The sequence below is a fragment of the Staurois parvus genome, unplaced genomic scaffold (assembly GCF_062004578.1).
Source record: "Staurois parvus isolate SC_StPar_1 unplaced genomic scaffold, SC_StPar_1.0 ptg000475l, whole genome shotgun sequence".
Taxonomy (NCBI): domain Eukaryota; kingdom Metazoa; phylum Chordata; class Amphibia; order Anura; family Ranidae; genus Staurois; species Staurois parvus.
The window spans coordinates 4,937,524-4,961,042 of NW_028318271.1; the positions used below are offsets into that span (position 1 = coordinate 4,937,524).

The 23,519-nt window shown below is 41.3% G+C and overlaps 1 protein-coding gene across 2 annotated transcripts in view; it reads left to right on the forward strand.

Annotated features, from left to right (window-relative positions):
* NPR3 (natriuretic peptide receptor 3) overlaps nucleotides 1–23,519 on the forward strand; it is a 172,919-nt gene that overhangs the window by 30,197 nt on the left and 119,203 nt on the right. For both annotated transcript variants that reach the window (XM_089689456.1, XM_089689455.1), the window contains exon 2: nucleotides 17,299–17,421. In XM_089689456.1, the coding sequence (XP_089545582.1) occupies nucleotides 17,299–17,421 (123 nt within the window). The remainder of the gene's footprint in view (nucleotides 1–17,298; nucleotides 17,422–23,519) is intronic.

A 23,519-nucleotide genomic window follows, 5' to 3' on the forward strand; every position in this document is an offset into this window, starting at 1 on the left:
CACTCTCCGGCTCTCTGCTCCCTCCCTCTAGCGCTCACTGCAACGCTGAGCTGTGGAGGGGATGGCTCAGGCTCTCATCGGATTGCCAGCGGCTGGTCTAGGCATCTGAGTGGATCTCAACTATATAGCCGGGAGCTTTCCCAAGCCTGGACTGGCTCAGTAATGGGTCACAGGAGTGCAGAACAAACTGCACTCCTCTGACCTACAGGAGAGATAAAGCCAAAATAGCTTTGGCTATACTTCTCAATAACACGTACAGAATGTATTGCACTGCATGAATGTAAAGGATGTGGCCTTTGAGAAAAACAGAATCAATCACAACTGAACTCATTCAACAGCATGAATTAATTATAATTCTTCTAGCTCATTTATGAAAAAGGTATATTTGCCCCTTTTGCTAAACTCTGCTAAATCTTATTTTTCATTGGGGATCTGAGGTCACTACTGGACCTTGTTATTTTACACTGTTGTGCACTCCGAGGAGCAGGAAGATATCTTGTAATGTCATGTATAGCACACCTGTCCGTTTGTCTGATTCACTGGCTAAAAGGGATTTGTGGGAGAGGAGAATGGCCTGGCTTTTGGGCATAGAGTGGGCATTGGAAGCTGCTGAAGTATGTACACATACCCAGGGGTGGACTGACAACTCCTGGGGCCCCCGGGCAATAGGGGATCATGGGGCCCCTGTGTCCTCGCCCACACTCAAACCACACTCAAAAAAGTCTATGAAAGGTACCAGGGGCATCTCATGGGGCCCCCTACTGACCCCAGGCCCTCGGGCAGTGCCCGAGTGCCCAAATGGTCAGTCCACCCCTGCACATACCTACACTTTATATCTACTAAAGGCTTTGTGGGTGATATCACCTTGCATCGGAGACATTTGACTATAAGGCACGTAAAATTTTCTTTTGTTCAGCCAAACTCTGGGCACAAAAAATAAACTATCCTTGGAATGCCTTCCACTTGTTGCAAGGCAAATGTGAAGCTTTATGCAAATATTTTCATATGCTTTGTGTATTTTAGATGAATATCCATTAAGCGTAACTGTCACTTTCAGATAACAGGAGCATCAATCATGTGTGTCAAAAACAACAGCCTGAGATTCAGGGCAAATGTGAAAAGCTGTGTTTTGTTGCTACAATATATCTCATTTTATTATTAGTATAAAATAAACAATTTTATTTTGTTGGTCGCTTTTCCGTCATTAATCATCTGGAATACAAGTGGTTGGTATGGTTTCCTGCATCTTTGCATGTTGTTCTGTTTTACATGCGTGTCTATTAATATCAAAACTCTTCTTGAAGCTGCCAAAAAACACTCTCTACCTTTTCTATTGCCTTAGGCCTGCAAATCTCTGATGCTGTGTGGATGGTGAGAACTTGTTCCTGTACCTTCTGGCCCAACCAATTAATAAGTCTTAATAGGTTATTGTTTAAAATGATGTAGACTTCTAACATAAGTAGGTCAAAGTGAAGTGAAGCAGTTTGCAGATTAGTAGTGCATGGTGTTCAACATTACTCTAGCCAAACCTTAAAGTCTATGTAAAGCCTCACTCAGTGACGTTGTTTGCTAAAAGCTAATAACTGTTTTCCTCTTTTTTTCACACATTTTGGCATTTCATCATCTTTTCGAGCCTCTTTTAGCCGTTTGTTGTCAATATGCACTTGTTCCAGCGTTGGCTGCAAATCATTACTTAGGATCAGCTCCCTGATAGTGACAGCAGTGGATCATGCCTGCACAATGTGTGTTGGATTGGTCGCTTGTAGTCTTCACCAGTGGTGCATGTGACAGATTGACAACGTATGGTCACAGCTGGAAAACAGTTGTCACCTTATGACAGAAAGTGCCTGAACTAGGACCATCATTGCGGGGTCATCAGGCATTAATTTAAAGTTGTTCTAAAGGAAGAAAGTTTTTTACCTTCATGCATTCTATGCATGTATGTAAAAAAACTTCTGCATGACGCTTCCTCCGCCAGCCCCCCCGTTATACTTACCTGAGCCTGATCTCGATCCAGCGATGTGCACAATAGCAGAGACTCTGTCAAATCTCTTCCTCCTCATTGGCTCATACACAGAGGCACCCAAAGCCACTCCTTCTGATAGCATCTTCTCTTTTGCATAGAGCATGTTTTGTTTCATTTGTCCTAGCCGAGCTTTATATACAATACATAAATAAGCTAATAGCAAATTACTGAAATGACTGTATTTCTGATGAAAAAAAAAGTGGGCCAATAATTGCACAGAAAGAAAGCTTCCTCCTGGGAGTGTCTATAGACCCAGCGGATTGCACTAAAGCTCGATGGTCGATTATATCCCGCTGCTCCTTTAATACGACTACTATGGAAGCTGCCTATAAAGTTTTACTACATTGCTATTGGGTGCTGGCCTGTATTGCATGCGCCAATCCCAACTTCTCGGACAGATTCTTCCGCGGTTACGGATTGCGAGGTGATGTACTTCATATTTGGTGGTCATGTCCTTGCCTCATTGGGTTCTGGTCTAGAGTTTTCAGCCTTTTATACTCCATCTTCCATGTCCCCATTCCGAAAGACACGAAATTGGCATTACTTCACTGCCCAGTTTTGGGTTTGTTTGCTTACCAACAGAACCTTGCGACCTATGTCTTTATTGCCGCTAAACGAGTCATTGTCAAGGCTTGAAGATCACCCTCTGTCCCTTTCTTTAAGGTCAAGCTTACTTTGACCACCCTGATGTTACATGAAAAAATGGCCAGTATTGTTGATGATACTTATGCTAAATTCTTGAAGATCTGGTGTCCTTCGTGGATGTACAAGTTTCCCAATCTATCCCCACTAGGTTTGGGGACTTACTAATTTTTAGTGGTACCTCAGGCTTGCAAGAGAAATAAAACTTACTTCCTTCTCCTTGATTTCCGGCTATCGGATTTCTCTCTCTTTCAACTGGTTCGTAAAAACTGGACCAGAAAACACTGCTAAATCCTTTTTTTTTTCTACCCCTGAATGACCACCAAACACATGAGAATGGGCCAGACACAGTGTGAGATTGAGGAACCACCAGCTGCTGCACAACTTGCTCCCATTCTTTCCTCACGTGATTGATGTAAGAGGGAAGGATTTAGGTTTCTAGAGCACTGGGGTGTCTTTTCATTGGGGTGCAACCTATATGCTAGACATGGTTTGCACCTAAATGGAAGAGTGTCTGCTGTGCTTGGGGAGAGGTTTAAGAGAAGGCTGGAGGAGTATTTAAACTACGATTGGGGGGGGGATTAGAGAGGGGGTTGTTACAGACAACCATTGGAAATGGTACTCTTTGTACTAAAATAAAAAAATATGTAATGCATGTGCAAAATGTAACAATTAATTAAAGTTTTTTTTCTTTTGTTTGATCTTTTGGGCATTACTCCCGAAACATGGAAGCCGCAATAGAACCTTGGTCTCTAGGCAGCATTGTATTGCTTTTATAGTTTCATCGCCTGTTCACTTTCTTGGTTGTTATTGCATGGCACCCTTGTGTGGGCGATAAACTGTCAAAAAGTTTTATTGAAGCGCTGGTCAATACAAAGAAAGAAAGCTGCCTCTTTTCCTCGACCTCCTATTGACACAAGCCTACAGCATCTTATGCTAAATCCAGCACCAAGTACAGTAAAACAAAAGTGGTGCTTGAAATCAAGATCAATTCTTGTTTTCATTAAGCCACGCATTCAGCTTACCAGACTCCCCCTAGTACTGAAATATCTCTGATGACAAAATATCTTGACTAGTTGAAATTCTTCTGCTGAGACACTGGTCACATGATATAAGCTAAGAGGAAGATAAGTGTTGAGGCGGAGCTGCTGTCTGGACTTCTTTGCTTTAATGTCACTCCCACAAGAACCGTCGGAGACCATCTCCATCAAATAGTGTAGTTGTGCTAAATTCACCAAAACATTAGCATTTCTGAAATAAATGTAAACTGCAGAAAATATATATTATATGCTACACTATGACTTTTAAAATTTAGGGTTGTCCCAGCAATTCAGGAAGCATGTCATTGTCCTACGGATTAACTGCTGTTGTTGGTAGATACACTAAAATGTTGGTAATGCATTATAAAAGAGGACAAATGGCCTAGTTATTATAGGTCTGTACAATACAACCAGTGAAAAACCATAGGAATGACTTTGTGTGCACACAAGGACTGAAAAAGCAGGAGGGTTAAGTATAAACACAAGTTCTCGGCTATTACATGAGATAGGAAACAATGAAGCAAAGTATTCTCCCTATTGATTAAACGTATGTAAAGCCCCATTAATTGAGCTTCTGTTGACCCCATTCATGAGAAAGTTCCCAGATTGCCTACGGCAAAACTCTTTATTGACTAGGACTCATTTAATAATGGCTCAGTTTCAAGCAGGGGAACAAGCTGTGTTTCATGGCAATCAGAACAATAGCAGAAGTTGTTGATGGAAGAATTCTGGAGCCCAGCGTTCTACAAAAGTAGGTTCTCTATGGCCAAACAATTAACTAGTCTGTGAAGGTTTAGATTTCATGATAACTCCAAATATAAGGAATACCAGGCAACTGTATCACGCTTTGTAGTGTTCATTATTAAAAGGACCTGTAATACATAGAGCTTTATTGTGTTGAGGAAAGGTTTGCCTGTTTAACCTGTTTATGCCGTAGTTCCTTGTTAACTAGAATTAATATTTTAACTAGTTCAGAGAGTAGAACATGACCTTTTGGCTCAATATAAAGGTATACCATTATGTAAATATTGAACCTTTTAAGTTATTTTATACATAGCACATAAATATGTGACAGCATAGGGTGGCTGTTCAACTCACAACAGTCCATTGGTTTCCTTTCCTGGAACACAATCTTACCTCGGGATTGATGTAAAACAAATTAGGTCTTCTCTTCTTTTTTTCTTCACTATTGGAGTAGAATAGGCCTGTCACTCAGGGACAAGTGAAGTATAAAGAAAATAAAGCTTGTCCTTGCTCAGTATAATTTTTTGCCCCATCAACCCTGAGCTTGGGTAGATATGGTTTAAACCAGCCATACATGGATTGAAATTCGCCACTTCAGACCAGTTCTGATCCATGTATCGGCTAGCTGGTTGTACATATGTCGATCTATCTATTGCTATAGCTGGCAACAATGATCATTGTATTCTGCCGGCAGGGAAGGCTAACCACCGTCAGCATACAGTAGCACAGTGGAAAGGATTCCCCCATTCACACTGAAGGTGTGGATGGAAGAATCAGATAATTTTTTTTATGGTGTTTATTTTGCATGTTTAAATTTTTACAAAAAATCCCATGGATCTCTATGGGAATACAACATATAAGACATAATGTGTAGACTTCAATAATCCACACGCACTCAATATCTTTTCCACTGCAGAGATCAATTTATAAGATGTTTATTTTGGATCATGCTAACACCACTGTCTGTAATTCTTTGTAAATTGACTTTTAGACCTTATGCATTATACTTTTAGGAAATATATATATTGCGTGTGTAAGTATATATTTTTCTTTTCTTGTTGAAAGGCCACTTACCTTTCAACATTGGGTATGTACCTTTCATTGACTGGTGACAAAGACTACTCCTCTTGCAAGGCACCTTCTGTCAGTGGAATAAGGGCCTCTTTTCTACCTCTTCTCCCCCAAAAGGGATATGGGGGTTTGTGGGGGAATATATAGGAATCTTGGAGCCTTCTTTATAATAAGGAGCACCGAGATGTCCACCCCTCCCAGGGGAATGAGTGCAGAACACATCAGTACCCCTTATTACTCATTTCTACAAAAAAATTAAAAACAATGTTAAAATGTAAACCATTTGCCCAATGTAAATCCATAATCAATTGCATTGTCCAGCGATGTGAATCCATCCTCAATCACAATAACCCACCTCCCTATGATGATCCCCTGACCCCCAATGATGTTTCCCCGTCTACCCTCCTGTCACTAAATGACAGATCCCCGGCTGCTAGAATGTAAACAAACAGCTGGGATCCTGGGTGAGATCATTGACTATATTTGGTCATGACCATATATGGTCAAATGTGTCCACCATGATCCCCCGCACTGTATTTACATTACCACAACACCAGATATGTATCATTCAGAGGCAGAAGTGCAAGGTTCCCCCCAGGTTTTGAAAGGCAAGAGGCCTGGTATGAAACAGGAAGGGTGGACATCAATCTCAATGCTTTCTCTTTTTGTGGCAACCCAGCTTCATGCTTCTGTGCAGGGAAGGAGCTGATGTATCTGTTCACTCTGCTTTCTACTTCTGTAAGTATGCTCCCCGGATTTACTGTACAGGGGGTTACAAAAGGTTGGTACCATATCAAACTTCAGAGCTTCCACTAGCTGCATTTAGTAATACATTTCATTATCATTTTAAGTATTAAAAACTGCATTGACCTAGTGTTTTTTTTCCATCTGTCTGATATGTAGTTGGAGAGGAGGGTGGCGAGCAAGCAGCAAAGTATAGGGATATAATTACAAGCAGTGAATATGACATTCACCAAATATTCCCTGTAATTAAAATCTAATGCCCCAGGAAGATCCGCCTGGAGTCAATGTTTGGTAAAGATCACGTTTACTGCTGTATAAATATGCCCAATGACTAGTTAGTCTACTTAAATAATTTTATGTTGTTAAGGACATATAAGATGCTTAAACTTTAATACATACCTGGCTCAGATTTATTATTGAAGGCTGACAAATAGAAAAAAATTAAAAAAAACTGTTTAATACATAGCAAATTAGATCATGCTTTGCTGCATTTTTTTGCCTTCCTCAGGATCAACTGTGGGTATAGGATTATAACTTTTTTTGTTTTTTTTTTAATGGTTGAACTGGATGGACTTTTGTCTTTTTTCAGCCAGACTAACTATGTAACTTTATATATTATTTTTTTAAAAACTACCATTTTCTTTATATAACACCCTGCTACAAGTGGATGGAGGATGTTAAAACAAACACAAGATGTGTCCAGTGTCCAGCAGAACAGTGGCATTCACACTCTGTAGAGCAGCCCCATGGAACTGGTATGCTGAACTGCAGGACTTTGCTAAGGAATGGTGTAGTAAAGAACTACATTTCCCAGAGGAACTGGCATGTGGAAAAGGGTGTGTGTATATGTATACACCCCTGCCCACATGTCAGTTTCTCTGGGAAATGTAGTTCTTTACTACACCATTCCTTAGTAAAGTATATATATATATATATATATATATATATATATATATATATATATATGAAAGCCCGGGAGATGTGAGAGGGGAGAGATCTGGAGAGAGGAGTGTGCTGACTGCCGGAGGATCGGACCAGGCCGTGGAAAGAGAGGAGGCAAGGAGGAGTCTGCTGATCGGTGACCTTTCCGCATTGTGGAGAGAGCTAATCTGTTAGCAAGTGACTGGACGGAATGCTGCAGGAGAGACCAGAGAGTGTGTGGAGGCCTTACCAAATGGAAGAGAGAGACCACCAGAATCCGCCAAACGCCATCCCTCAGGTGAGAGAGTCCCAGGCATTATTAAGGACAGGAAGCACTGACATCTGCTCCACCTTTGCTATTTCCCTGCACACAGTTACAGACATTTCACAGTTATCAGAAGTAGCGGCCTAGTTCCTTCAGCCGCTGTTGTCTGACTATACTTAGCAATGCCTTATCATGAAAGCAGGACAATCGGTCCACAGGCCGAGCCACCGTTGTGTAACCATCATCATCAAATATCTTGTAGCCAGGGGCGGACTGACCATTTGGAAACTCGGGCCCGGGGTTAGTAGGGGCCCCATGAGATGCCCCTGGTACCTTTTTCATAGGCTTTTTTGAGTTTGGGCAAGGACACAGGGGCCCCATGATCCCCTATTGCCCGAGGGCCCCATGAGTTGTCAGTCCTCCCCTGTTGTAGCCCAAAGAAGAGTTGCCCTGTGTCAACAATCATTTTTACCGAATTGTCCACTTGTTGCTTTAGGTTTCGCTAGTTACTAGAACCTTAAAGGAACATTACATCTACAAGATTGCTGCTTGCAAGGTTATTGTTATTGTTAATGTTATTCTTCCCTCTATTTATTACACTGTTCCTCAGAGTTACAATCCACACTTCTCTTCACTGCATTCCAACTGAGCCCCATCACGTGCACCCAAGACTCTTCATTGCCTTTAACCACTTGCCCTCCTGATGATTTACCCCCCTTCATGACCAGGCCATTCTTTGCGTTGCGGCACTGCGTTACTTTAACTGACAATTGCATGGTCATGCAACGCTGCAGCCAAATGAAATTTACATCCTTTTTTTCCTGCGAATTGAGCTTTCTTTCAGTGGTATTTGATCTCCTGTGCGGTTTTTTATTTTTTTGCGCTATAAGCAAAAAAAGACCAATAATTTTGAGAAAAAAACTGTATTTTGGACTTTTTGCTATTAAACATGTCCAGCAAAAAAATATAATTTTGTCAGCGATCAGCGACTTTTTTCGGGACTGTGGCAGACATTCTGACACAGGGGGAACTAACTTGGTGTCACTGACACACCCAGTGACACCAATACAGTGATCAGTGCTAAAAAAAAGCACTGACACTGTACTAATGGCACTGGGTAGGAAGGGGTTAATGTGAGGGGCGATAAAACTGTGTGCTGGGGGTGTTTTACTAGGGTGCGGGGGTAGGGGGTGTTCTTCACTGTAAGCACACTGATCGGGATGGCTGTACTGTGCACAGCCATCTCGAGCAGTGTGCTTGAGCTGACAGGGAGAAAGATTGTACACAAAACAATCTTCCTCCTTGTCGGAGATGCTCAGTAATCACCGGGTAATTACTGGCCGGGACTCAGTGATTGACATCTGCAGCCATGAATGGCGGCGCGGGTAGGGTGTGTGCGTCGCTAGGGTTCACCCCCTACCCGGAAATGCAAAATTATGTATTTATACGTGATGCCTTGTAGCAGCATATCTGCTATAGGGCGGGCTTTAAGTGGTTAAAGAACATTGGTTGTTTTGGGGTAAAGAGCTTGTTTCCTTAATTCAGGCCATCTCCTTGCCATCAGGGCCTGAGGGCCCAAAGTGAGCTAGTCTACCTGTTTGATAGTCCTAGCTGCTCACTGGGGACTGTAGGACCACCTCAGGTTGAATTTACTGGGTTAGTATATGAAAAGCAGGCCTGCTAATACTAATTGAGATTCTATGATAAGTGTTGTCTTTTCTTTAAGTTCAAATGGACAGACGCAACAATTGATTTTACACATTCCAATTCTGTATTGATATTTATTTACTAGTTTACTATAATCCATGTGTGAATTCACTTTCTAGAGGTGATTTTTTGTCAGTTAAGAGTGTACTGTGGTGTCAGCAGGGGTTGGGTTTCAGATTGGGGTCCAGATCCACAGGGAACCTGAAAACAATTCAGCAACTCCTAAGGGGTAGTGCTACATTTATAAAATGTATTTCTTTCCCTGTACACAGAGATACATTGAGACCTGCATCCTGCAATGTTTGTCTACTGTACTAACAAACCTCTTATGACCGCCATGGAGTGTTGCCATCCTCCCGCAGCATTTTTTACTAACAAAACATGGAAAACGTACTGACAGAGCACATTTTTTTACTGACAAACTGAAAATAACATTAAAAACTAAGACAATCAATATTTAAACAGTATAAACACAATATGGAAACACTAACAATACCCACAACAAGTAATTTGACTGGTTCACACTTACAAAAGTCAACACAGCATGGCAAACGATCAGCGCCTGATATTTACAGACAGTTGTAAAAATCACTGACTTTTACAAACTGCCCATAAATTTACTGACGGAAGGCAACCCTACCGCCATGCCATGCTGATTAGTTCCTGATTGCTAGCAGAAATTGTGAGCTAGCACGGTCTCACAGCTAGAGTTATTTATTTATTTCAGGTACTTATATAGTGCTGTCAATTTACGCAGCGCTTTACAAATATATATTGTACATTCACATCAGTCTCTAACCCTCAAGGGGCGTACTATCTAAGGTCCCTAACTTATATTCATACATACACATATTAGGACCAATTTAGACAGGATCCAATTAACCTACCAGCATGTCTTTGGAGTGTGGGAGGAAACCAGAGTACCCAGAGGAAACCCACGCAGGCACAGGGAGAACATGCAAACTCCAGGCAGGTGGTGCCATGGCTGGGATTTGAACCAATGACCCTAGTACTGCCAGGCGTAAGTGCTAACCATTTAGCCACTGTGCTGCCCACATTGTGCCCATCTGAGCTCCCTAAGCTGTGAAAGGGAACATAAATCGAAAAAGGAAACTAATGCAGACACCACATCCAAGAGCTGGTTAGCTGCAATATATTGCATTGTACTTGTTTTATTCTTGGGGTTAGATACGCTTTCATCTACAGATTGTGATCTCAAACTTGTTAAAGAGGAACTTCACCCCATATGTGTGTTTTGGGTGTGTGTGTTTATTTTTTAAGACCCCTCTTACAGTGATTATCCACAATAAACATACCCACATGACCAGTGAATCCAACATTGTCTTGCTTTAATCCATCCTGCACCGCCATGTTCTTTGCTGACATCATTGGGAATCAGCTGTCTCTTCTGGGTTTTTTTGCAACTGACCCCCTGATAATGCGACACCAGGTCCACCCTTCTCCAACTGCAGTTGCTGAAGCCTCCTAGGGTATTTGACATTGATATTACAGGACGCTGCTGAAGCAGAGTTCACCTCATTCTCACCTAGGCAAGAATGGAGATAGGGAATGGGCTGAAGTTAGAGAAAAAACGTGAAAAAAAAAAATTTTTTTTTTCAATTGTGGAGGGTGAGGGTTGCAATGATGAAAAATGCTTTTTTTGCTTTTTTTGGAGGAGTAAAGGTCCACGTTAAGTAATCAGTGGGGTAGCATACACCTATAGGTCCACCAGCCAATTACCCAAAAGTCCTTTAGAAGAGGCTTATTGGCATACTTTACCCCAGAGCACTGCCTGTAGTCTCCCCTTCTTTGTGCTGATTTGAAGTCATGAATTTTGAAGAAATGCATAAGTAAACTAAAAGGGTTTTTAAGGGGTATTTGCCTAGGTTTTTATTTTATACAACACCATAACATATCAGAATCCTTGTGTTATAAAATAAAATACATAAAGGGTCCACATGTTTTCATTTAACAGGTATATGATGTATGCAGCCACATATAAAGTCCAATGCATTCTTGCCTGTCTTAGGTATGCCGGATGGCTGCCTCTGCTGGGATTTTCTGTGCACAAACATATTTTAACTAATCTTGCCAGGAGCACATGCTGGTTTCATCTAATGATAATTTCCAGATCAATTATTTGGAAATACCAAAGTATTGCTTTGCGTGTCTGGGACTTCTGATTGGAAGTCCTGGAATGTATATTACAGGGATTACACTGGCCATCTTGTCCACCATGAGACCATCATTATGTTTCAAACTTTAAATGGCTCAGCTTATGTTTATGCCTTCAGCTTTATCATAGCCTGGATAGTTAATTTCAGTGTTTCGTCTTTGAATAATAAGGAAAAAAGGAGTCACGGAGTCAGCGCAGATTGTTTCCACATTTTCAGATTTAAAGAAGAAAATTGATTAGATTGTATAGGAGTTACAGTAGGACTATTTCAGCTGACTTCTACTATCTCTAGTGGAAGCTCTTACAGTCCTTGTCTTTTGTTATTTATTTATTTTGCTGACCCAAATACATGTTCGGTTAGTTACATACCTCATTGCTGTGACCCCCAAGGGCCCTAGAAAGTTTTCCATTGCCATGTCCCATATTGTCCTTTTTGCTGCTGAGTGCCACCATCTTGTTTGTGACATTTGCGACACCCAGCAGGTATTGTGTATTCAGCTTCCAGCCTCCTTCAGGAATCTTGCACATGGACAGTAAATAACCGGTGAGCAGTGTGCGAAGCTGCTATACATATAGATTGTCTTTGTTCTGCTTGCAGGCTCAAAAACTGCATTGAAAATTTTTTTTGCAATTGGTGAGACAAAACGTTTACCTATATGTGAAGAATTTTGATTGTGACTGTAAAGTGAATAGTGTCCAAAAAAAAACCAATTTAAGTAAACACATTCGAAGATCAACTTGGTAACTCCACATCGTGCCAGCTTGTGAATCTCAGGAGCCTTCAGCTCTGTGCCCAGCAACACGTCAAACCTCTTACCAGATCTCAATGACCAGAATACATAAATGGTCTAAAGCGCTTGTGAGGCTCCATGCACACGGAGCGTTTTGATAACGCTGGTAACGTTAGCTGTGTAAAGTCACATAAAAAACGTGCGTTTTTTTAGCGTTTTTGCATTAGTATTTAGCTGCTTTTTTTCATGTTTGCGGTTTTTAGCATTTTTTTGACCCCCCAAAAGTTGGGGGGTCACAAAAGTCCAGAAACACTGGTTTGCTGCGATTTACTGTGTTTTTCAGTGTTAGAGCGTTTTTACAGCTGAAAAAACTCCTCTAGAAACTCACTAGTCCTGTTTTTTTTTTTTCCAGCCGAAAAACGCCACTGCCAAAAAATATTGATTACAGTCTATGTGTGCATGGACACATTGGATAACATGCTGGGGGATTTACTGGCTGTAGAAAAAAATGTCAAAAGAATGTCAAAATGCCAAAAACAGCCGCTGTAAAAACGTCCCACGTGCATGAGGACTGAGAATAATGTCTCTTATCCAGACTGTATTCCAATCCAATTCACAGGTAGAATATGCTCAGAAAAAGACAGAAAGACGGAAGACCCTCATAAAAACGAATCACGTTAATTAGAAATGACTCCTCATCCACGAATACCACAATATTATTATGTATTTATAGTTCAAATTGGTAAGCTGCAATATGTTACATTTTAGGTTTTGGGTTTACTACCACTACAATGAATACTGAGCTGCGATATTCTGCATCTTTCATATCCATCTGGAGTTTCGTATTCAAAAATTGTCCTTTCAACTTATTCACAAGTGCACATTAGCCTCTTACTCTCTAGCATTGAAAGGGTGTTTGGGTTAAAGCTAGAAGGTCACATTTTTGTTTGCATTAATTCCAAAGTCATCCCTGTACTCTGCATTTATTTTGATATATCCTGTTTACTATAGGCAGAGGATATTTCAAGTGGAGGCAGTAAATCACAGCACAGTAATATGACCAGTAGTGTAGTGAGATGGGAGTTCAGCCCCCCGACACCTCATTTACATGGAATGCGCAACAGACAAACAAGCCGTCTGCTATTTACATAAAATGATATTTATCGGCATGAATGCCTTCATTGTTCTTGTCCTGGCCTCACTGCTGCTTAATTAGGACAGGGCAGCATACAATAAGTACAGCTTGTAGATTGGGCGAATGTACATTATAAACAGCTGCCAAGTCAGACTGCCACTGTCCTAGATCCTATTCTGCTAGACTTAGGCTGGCCATACATTATGCAATTATCTGGAGATTTTTGGTTTAGATTTACCAAAAACCATATAATAGGAGGACAAACCTAAACAACACTTTCAGTTGTATCCAATTAGGCAGGCCCTTGCACTACACAGTTGAAGATAAATCTAAAGGAAATTGGGCAGAAAATTGGAGGATAATTGTATAATGTATGGCCAGCCTTACTAATGCAGTATGGCTGTGCACCTGGTTGTTCAGTTTTGGTGATTCCCCCCCAAGTCCTGCTCAACTGAGGCTGTGCTGAAATGATGCAAATTAGCTGACCTCCTGTATAAGACTCTTGTAGTTTGCTTTATTTGCCCGCTCTGCCATAATGTAAACCTGCCAGATTGGCAAAACAGAATGGAAATCATCTTGACAAGGCAAGTTACAAACCTTTTCCATGTTTCAGGGGTTGCTCTTCAGAAGATACCATGATGCATATTTTTTAGGTCAGTCTAAAAATCCAGAGATGCTGGATATGCATATATACACTAATTGCCCTGATGTTGGGTAGAGGATCTGAAGCCCTAGGATTTTTTTCCTTTCCTCGACTGGGGGGTCTCGCTTCAGGTGAGCCTTCATAAAGTACTGAAGGACCAGCTTTGGCAGGTCCCTAAGGAGTTGGGTCCACCTGACTTCAGCCTAGATAGACCAAGAGTATCTTGCCTCTGTCAGAATCCTTGTGGGGGGGGTGGGGGGTGCTTAAGGAATGCAGACACTTTCTCTTCGGAGATTGGTCCTACTGTACCCTCATGCACTTTTGTGAGTGCTGCAATTTCACGGTTCACTTTTTTTTGTTCACAAGAATTCAACAAGCTCCGCACCACAGAGCTCCATAATATAACAACAAAAAAATAAATAAATATGCTAACCCAAATTAATCTAAAAAAAAAATTACTTCTACTGTCGATGGGCACTTTGTTCCCAGGTATCCCAAAGAAGACTAGTAGACTGATTACATATATATTTTGGGCTGCTAGAACAGCTAAAGCTCAGTGCTGTCAGGAGTCTTTGGTACCTTTTTTATATTTAATAAAACACAAATTGATTATGATTAATGATAGGATGTTACTAGCATATTACTCAATGCACAAAATATATTTGACTTAAATTGGGAGTGCATGGAACTAATAGGATGCTAACAGGTGATTTCCACTACTTGGTGTCTGCCGCAGAGATCTCCATCCCTTTATCTTGGCTCCCCTTTCCGCTCTCTCTTTTCTTCTCTATGGTTATGTCTGTTTTTTTTTTCTTTTTGAGGCACTGACAACTAGACCACAATTAGGATTGGTTGGGTTACTGTCTGTGCTTGCCTCAACAGGAGATACTTGAATACTGGAATGGACATACCATAACCCAGCTATAGGATAAATGAGAATATTTGGTGTTTTCCTTGTTCTGGACAGCTAGATGTGGATCCTCTAGTGATATCACCATATATTAGTGCACTGCAATGATGATACATGGTACTATGCTTTAGGTTTCTTTTCCATTATTTGTATGGGATAGTTTGTGTGGAGGTAGATATCCTCAAAAACTATTTTACAACCTCGTATTATTATGCAAAATTTTCAGTGGATATATTGTGCCTTATACCTGATGTGTGATTCATTTTCCTGAAGTCATGGATGTTGTAAAGTGAGGTGATCCACACTCACAGTTTATATTTTGTGTTGTGTAAATTACTGAAATGTTACAATTGCTTTTGAAGATAATAATAAAAAAAAATTTAAAGTAACGTAAACCTAGCTGATAGCCCCCTTAGGCCCGCCATAGACGGCTCCTGCTGAACCGGCTGAGATTCAAACCGTGTATGGGCAGGTTGAATGTACTAAGTTGATTGAGCGATCAACTTGGGTACAACCAGCCTGCCAGATTGACTTGCAATTATCGCTAGCGGCTTCTATAGCTCCTAGCAATAATCACTGTCTTCTCCTGGCGGGGACAATGTCTCAAACCCGCCCCTCTGGTGGGAGAATTCAATGTCTTGGCAGGACGGATTTCCTTGTCAGCACTGACTGTGTTGATGGGGGAATCGTGAATTTTCTTCCTGCAACCAAGGGTTGTAGTAAAGAGATTTGCACCATCTATGTCCTGCCTTAGCCCATATAGGCCCAATAACATGAAATTATATGATACCAACTGTGTCTGCAGTGATCCCCCTGCTTAGTCTGTATATTTATTATTTGAGCTAGGAAGCAAGACAGCAGGATGATGTGATCCGATTTTAGAATACAATTCTATAATACTTTCACACTTTATGCCCTGATTCACACTGATGCAGTTCTGATGCATTCCAGAAAGCATACATTTTGCATGTGAAGAGAGATAACATAGCTTTCTATGGAGGTCATTCACACCTATAGATTCCAAACCTGATGACATTTCCAAAGGGTTCCTGTGAGTGTTTGGTGTTTTGAGCCCAGTAGACTTGAATGGAAACAACAGTGAAAACACAGAGGTGTTCAAATGCAATACAATTTCAGTGCAAGAAACACCTATTTCTAATGTCACAAAATTAGCTGGAGCAGAAATTGCAGTGGTGTAAAATTTGCATCAGAATTGCACAACAACTGCTTCTGCAATCGCACTTGGAAATGCATAGACATCGCCTTGCATCAGTGTGAACCAGGGCTAGAAGTAAATGTCTTTGGTGGCTGTGGTTATTTAGTGTTCTTCAAAAGATATTGGAAGTTATCAAATAATGTAACTCAAAGGTGCCCATTGGCTTTTTAAAGGAGCCTGTCATAATGTCAAAGTGTAAAACCTAATTTTCCTTGACCAGTGTATACATCCTGTTTACTTGATAGTACTTGTGCTTGTCTATGGTACCTCTTTGTGCCTTTAGAGAGCCATGGCCCAAATTGTATACAGGACCTCAATTTCTTTCCAAGTTGGGATTTGCCCTGTCCTCCATCCAGTACTAAACCTCAGTAGTCATTTCTCAGATATTTCAGCGTCTACTGCAGCTATTCTCAACCAAGGTTCCGTGGAGCTAGGGGTTATTGGAGCTGTGGCAGACAGACTTCCCATTTAATGGTGCCCACATAGCTCTAGGGTCAATGCCACTTGGCAGAGACAGCTGCATGAACTCAATGGGGGTATTCTTCTTACTAGCCACCAATGTAGGGGGCATAAGGGATTTTCTTCTTACTAGCCACCAATGTAGGGGGTATTCTTCTTACTAGCCACCAATGTTGGGGGTATTCTTCTTACTAGCCACCAATGTAGGGGGCATAAGGCGTTATTCTTCTTACTAGCCACCAATGTAGGGGGTATTCTTCTTACTAGCCACCAATGTAGGGGGTATTCTTCTTACTAGCCACCAATGTAGGGGGCATAAGGCGTTATTCTTCTTACTAGCCACCAATGTAGGGGGTATTCTTTTTACTAGCCATCAATGTAGGGGGTATTCTTTTTACTAGCCACCCATGTAGTGGGTATTCTTTTTACTAGCCACCAATGTAGGGGGTATTTTTCCCACTGGTCACCAATGAATTGGTTTTTGCAAGGGTTCCATGAGACCTAAAAACTGTTTTAAAGATGCCTGTGCAGTAAAGAGGTTGTAAAAGGCTGCCCTACTGGCTACTGCAATTCTGGCATTATGCAGCGGAGTAACAGAGAACAACTTAGCTCCAGTTGGAGGTGGGATCTCACTTTTAAATAGAAGTCGGGGCCCGGTGTACAACTCTTGTTTGGTATCACACTTTGCTGAATCTGACAACTTCACTTTAAATTTGTATGTGTGTTTCAACATACAGTCTTTTGACAACGTTTCTACTTGGCAGCAATCTAGCATGTCTCAAAGAGAATTGTATTTAGTTTAAAAGTACACAGTATGATTACATGCTTCACTAACTTTGCCATTGTTTTCTTTTTTTTCTTCCCTCAGTGGTGATAATGTGCGCCAGCAGCGACACGGTCAGGAACATTATGTTAGCTGCACATCGAAATGGACTGACCAAAGGGGACTATGTTTTCTTCAACATTGAACTCTTCAACAGTTCGTCTTATGGTAAGTCCACTGGGCTGGGTTGGATTTTGTTTGTTGGCTATGGTAATTATCAAAACAGACATTCTTCATGTCTGTGGGGCACTCCTAGAATTTGGGCATGTGTACGCAACATCTTTAAATGTAAAATCCCAAAGGTCTTTCAGTGGTTGATTGTAAGAATATCCAGTCTGCAGCTAACACTGTATTTGTTGTCAGCTAAATTTATTTTGGGGCATTTAAAGAGAATCTTTTAGTTTTTTCAACCAATCAGACTCAATTACATTACATACTGTCAGTCAAACATGTTTTTAGGCCCTGGGAACTAAAAGACCAAATATACTAACTGGCCACTTTATTAGGTACACCTTGCTAGTGCCAAGAAAATATCCGGCACACCAGCACCACCACCAGCCTGAACCATTGATACAAGGCAGGATGGATCCATGCTTTCATGTTGTTTGCACCAAATTCTGACCCCATCATCTGAATGTTGCAGCAACCAGTAAGCCCAATCTCCTCTGACGTCTGACATCAAAATTTTCATCCACACAGCTGCTGCTCACTGGATATTTTCTCTTTTTCAGGACCATTCTCTGTAAACCCTAGAGATGGTTGTGCGTGAAAATCCCAGTAGTTCAGAAGTTTTTGAAATACTCAGACCAGCCCGCCTGGCACCAACAACCATGCCACATTCAAAGTCACTTAAATCCCCTTTCTTCCCCATTCTGATGCTCGGTTTGAATTTCAAGAAGTCCTCTTCACCACCTCTAGATGCCTAAATGCATTGAGTTTCTGCCATGTGATTGGCTGATTAGCAATTTGTGTAACCAAGCAATTGAACAAGTGTACCTAATAAAGTGCCCAGTGAGTGTGTATATAGACAGCTTACATGAAACAAAAAGCACGTAAAGGACCTCAACTGCATGTTGATGGTCAGTGTCCAATGAATGGGCAGGTGACACTGATAACTTTAATGGGGGCTGTAGGCAATAAAGCTCTAACTTGCTTGACTAGGCAGTGTGGCAGTAGTGTGTAAATCATATGAAAAATGTTCTATTATATTGTATATTTGGATATAGTTTTGACAGATGCATTGCCTCAAACCCCAGCAATTCAAACTGATTATGTCACGTCCCTTGATGGGGAGCCTGAGATGACGAAGATAGCCTCTCTTATTGCTTCAATCCAAGCACCCCTTGGTAGTGGGACAAGGGGTAATCGGAACTAGTGAGCGTTTTTTTGGGTCACCATTGAGAGTACAAGAACAAGCTAAAATCACCAAGACAGAATATGGCACCTATATGGTGGGCAGAGACAGAGTGATGGACAGGCCAGGTCAGCAGCTTGAAGGCAAGGAGGTACCAGAGTTGCAGGCAGAAAACATGCCAGGGTCAGTACAGGAACAGGTCAGGAGAATCACAGAAGAATCAGAATCAGTGAACAAGCTGGGTTGGTTACAGAGATATGGATCAGATGCAGAATTGTGGGTTGCAGAGTACAACTAGAGATCTCTCAACACTGGAGACTTGTAGGCCTTAAATAGTCTGCTTGGCACTATTGTTCATAACGAGCATTTACCCATACCCGCATATGGACAACCTTGCACCTGAGCAGAAATGTGGGACTGTGCACATTTCTGTCAGGGGAACCATACATGTGAGCAATTGCTTGCACTGAAGTCTGTCTATGTAGGCTGGCCTGATCTTGATAGATTATATAATGATGAATCAAGGTGATTAGGCGATCCAAACATATAGGCAACTGAAGTTACATGCAAATCTCCCCCACCAATTCCTTACACTTTCTATTGACCCTTCAATGTAATAGGTGGTTTCAGTAACCAATAGGAAAGCACTGGGATGGAGAGCGCGCAAAGCTTTTACATGTAATTTTAGCTGCTTATATTTTTGGATTGTTTTGAACATGCATATCACTGAAGGTAACCTTTACTTGTGTACTTTTCCACCCTATTACTCATTTTGAGTCTTAACAGGTTTACTTTAAATTCTGAGCCCAGGGCCAGTGTTTGGTGAGCTATCCTAGTTTGTGTACAGGCAAATTAATAAGCAGAGGAGTCATTGAGATTCATACCTCCTTCTCGGACAAAGTCCTGGAAAGCTGTGCTGTATGTGAGTCCCCAGGACTGAAGGTGTACGCTGGAGCTAATCTTATTCTGGCATTTTTGTGTAAATAAATTCTAGTCCTTGAAAGAGCCAGATGCTGGGTGCATACGCCGCCCTGCACAGTCCCATGAAAAGTCAACTAAGCTGATTTTAGCTTGATTATTAATCTAGTAAATTGGCAGCTCAGGGACTTGTGGCTACTTATGAAAAGCAGAATTTCTTGCATCATTTCAGTACCCGTTCAAAAGGTACATATCTAACTTAGGCTCCATGCACACGGGGCGTTTTAATAACGCTGGTAACATTAGCTGTGTAAAGTCATGTTAAAAACATGAGTTTTTCAGCACTTTTGTATTAGCGTTTAGCCACATTTTTTCACGTTTTGCGTTTTTTAGCATTTTTCAGAGTTTTTTTTCTTGACCCCCAAAAACTATTGCCACGATTTTCCATGTTTTGCCTCGTTTTACAACGTTAGAGCGTTTTTAGCCTCCATGCACACGGGGCGTTTTGATAACGCTGGTAACGTTAGCTATGTAAAGTCAAGTTAAAAACTTGAGTTTTTCAGCTTTTTTTTGTGTTTTTGCATTATCGTTTAGCGGCTTTTTGCCACGATTAGCGATGTTTTTCCTCGTTTGCATTTTTTAGCTTTTTTTTGGGTCAAAAAAAGTCGAAAAACACCGGTTTGCAGTGTTTTGCCATGTTTTTCAGCATTTTTCAGTGTTAGAGCGTTTTTACAGCTAAGAAATCCACTAGTCCTGGGGTTTTTTTTCCAGCTAAAAAATGTTGATTACAGTCTATGTATGAATGAACACATATGATAACATGCTGGGGAGTTTACTGGCTGTAGAAAAAAATGTCAAAAGCCAAAAACAGCAACTTTAAAAATGTCCAGTGTGCATGAGGACTCACAGCTGAAAAAAACTCTAGAATTCCACTACTCCTGGGTTTTTTTTCCAGCCAAAAAACACCCCTGTCAAAAAATGCTGATTACAGTCTATATGCATGCATGGACACATAGGATAAAATGCTGGGAGGGTTACTGGCTGTAGAAAAAAACGTCAAAAGCCACAAACAGCCACTGTAAAAATGTCCAGGGTGCATGAGGACTAAAGTGTTACTAAAGCTACAATAGTAAAATCAGTCTGTATATGCAGTAAAGCATGCTTGGTATACTCACTGTGGAAGCTAAGGGGTTAGTCCTCTGCATTGTGTAAAGATGCTGTTTGATCCTGTTTTCTCTAATCCTCCCCTTTTTTTGCTGTCCCCAATCCATCTGCCATAGTTAGAGCAGAAGTGGCAAGTCTGCACATGCTCAGTTTTTTGTATATTGCTAGAGATTCGGGGGTTATGAAGCCTCATAGGACAGTCAGAGGAGAATGAAAACTCCTCCTGCAAGATTAACCAGTGCTCAGCTGGACACTGATAGAACACACAAGACTGCTATATACTGCTGGTAAGGGAAGGTATTTAGCAGTTTATATTTACTAAAATAATTATATTTCCATGTTGTGTGTACTGTTGGAGACCAGATTTAGTGACTGCAGGGTCCTGGATCTAATAACACTTTAATATCCATTTTGGTGCGTCCTATATAGGGATCTTCATACATAGCCGGATTAAAGCAAACCATATTTTTAAATCTTCAACTTTTATAAAATAATACTTGGTTCTGGCCAGCTCAGTGGATTGCTTTAAAAAAGTCCTGGATTATTTCTTGGATACACAGAATATAACTGGATACTAACATTTATAGGTAAAGTTGATCCAGGGAATATCCGATTGCCTCTCAGGGGATCAGGAAGGAATTTCTTTCGCTGCAGGAGCAAATTAGATCGTGCTTTGCTGGGTTTTTTTGCCTTCCTCTGGATCAACTGTGGGTGTAGGATTATAACTTTTTTTTTTAATGGTTGAACTGGATGGACTTTTGTCTTTTTTTCAGCCAGACTAACTATGCAACTATGTGACCCTGCTATGAAGGTCTTTGTTCAGATAATGGGGTTGATTTACTAAAACTGGAGAGTGCAAAATCTGGTGCAGCTGTGCATAGAAACCTGTCAGCTTCCAATGTTTTTTTTGCCAAAGCCTAACTGAACAAACTGAAGTTAGAAACTGATTGGCTACAATGCAGAGACTTTGCATTCTCCAGGTTTAGTATATCTCCCCTAATGTCTGTTGTTTTATAGAGTGATAACTCTCAACATTAGCAACCCAGGATGCAAACTGTCTGCATCTTGAGCCGTTCATTTGTTTTTCACCACATGTAACCTCTCAATGGGGTTGATTTACTAAAGGCAAATAGACTGCACCAGGGGCGGACAACTCATGGGGCCCCCGGGCAGTAGGGTATCATGGGGCCCCTGTGTCCTCGCCTACACTCAAACCACACCCAAAAAAAGCCTATGAAAGCTACCAGGGGCATCTCATGGGGCCCCCTACTGACCCCGGGCCCTCGGGCAGTGCCCGATTTCCCGAATGGTCAGTCTGCCCCTGGACTTCACTTTGCAAGTGCAGTTTCTCCAGAGCTTCGTAAATGAGCAGAAGCTTTGATGGAATCATCCAATCATGTGCATACAAAAATGCTGTTTTTTTTTGTATTTTTTTTTTTTCATTTTCTATGCATGCTATTGTTTTTTTTTTGTTTTCTTGCAAAGGGAAGCTTCATCTCACTTTCTAAGCTTTAGAACAACTGCCCTTGCAGGTACACAGTCTACTGTATTTGCCTTTTAGTAAATCAACCCCAATGTTTAGTTATGTGTGCACAGCATTAGCCTGTCATTCATTTGTTCAGGTTGCTGGCCGCGGTTGAACGCAATCACCTGTGCTATCCACTGCAGAAAAACACTGATTCTTGGTGGCATACAACCCTTATCAGGCATCCGAATGAGCTCTAAGGCCCTATTTAAACTTGGAAAGCTGACAGCTCCTGCGGCTAAGCCGCTCACATGTAATCGCTCAAGCAACAATTACCTGCAATTATCGGCCTTAGATGCAGACTGCGATTAGCTGCGGGAGTTGTCAGTGTCCCATTGCTTTCAATAGGTCTTCTGCCTGCAGCTTAATGCCGGGAACCCCTGCTGGGTCTCCCTCCTGTAATTGCTAACAGCCCCATTCACAAGTGTGTGTGTATGTATGCAAGTATGTGTGTGTGTGTATATATATATGTATGTGTATATATATGTATGTGTGTGTATGTATATATATATATATATATATATATATATATATATATACAGTGGGGCAAAAAAGTATTTAGTCAGTCACCAATTGTGCAAGTTCTCCCACTTAAAAAGATGAGAGAGGCCTGTAATTGGCATCATAGGTAGACCTCAACTATGAGAGACAAAATGAGAAAACAAATCCAGACAATCACATTGGCTGATTTGGAAAGAATTTATTTGCAAATTATGATGGAAAATAAGTATTTGGTCAATATCAAAAGTTCATCTAAATACTTTGTTATATATCCTTTGTTGGCAATGACAGAGGTCAAACGTTTCCTGTAAGTCTTCACAAGGTTGGCACACACTGTTGCTGGTACGTTGGCCCATCCTCCATGCAGATCTCCTCTGGAGCAGTGATGTTTTGGGGCTGTCGCTGCGCAACATGTACTTTCAACTCCCTCCAAAGGTTTTCTATGGGGTTGAGATCTGGAGACTGGCTAGGCCACTCCAGGACCTTGAAATGCTTCTTACGAAGCCACTCCTTCGTTGCCCGGGCGGTATGTTTGGGATCATTGTCATGTTGGAAGACCCAGCCACATTTCATCTTCAATGCCCTTGCTGATGGAAGGAGGTTTGCACTCAAAATCTCACAATACATGGCCCCATTCATTCTGTCCTGTACATGGATCAGTTGTCCTGGTCCCTTTGTGAAGAAACAGCCCCAAAGCATGATGTTGCCACCCCCATGCTTCACAGTAGGTATGGTGTTCTTTGGATGCAACTCAGCATTCTCTCTCCTCCAAACACGACGAGTTATGTTTCTACCAAACAGTTC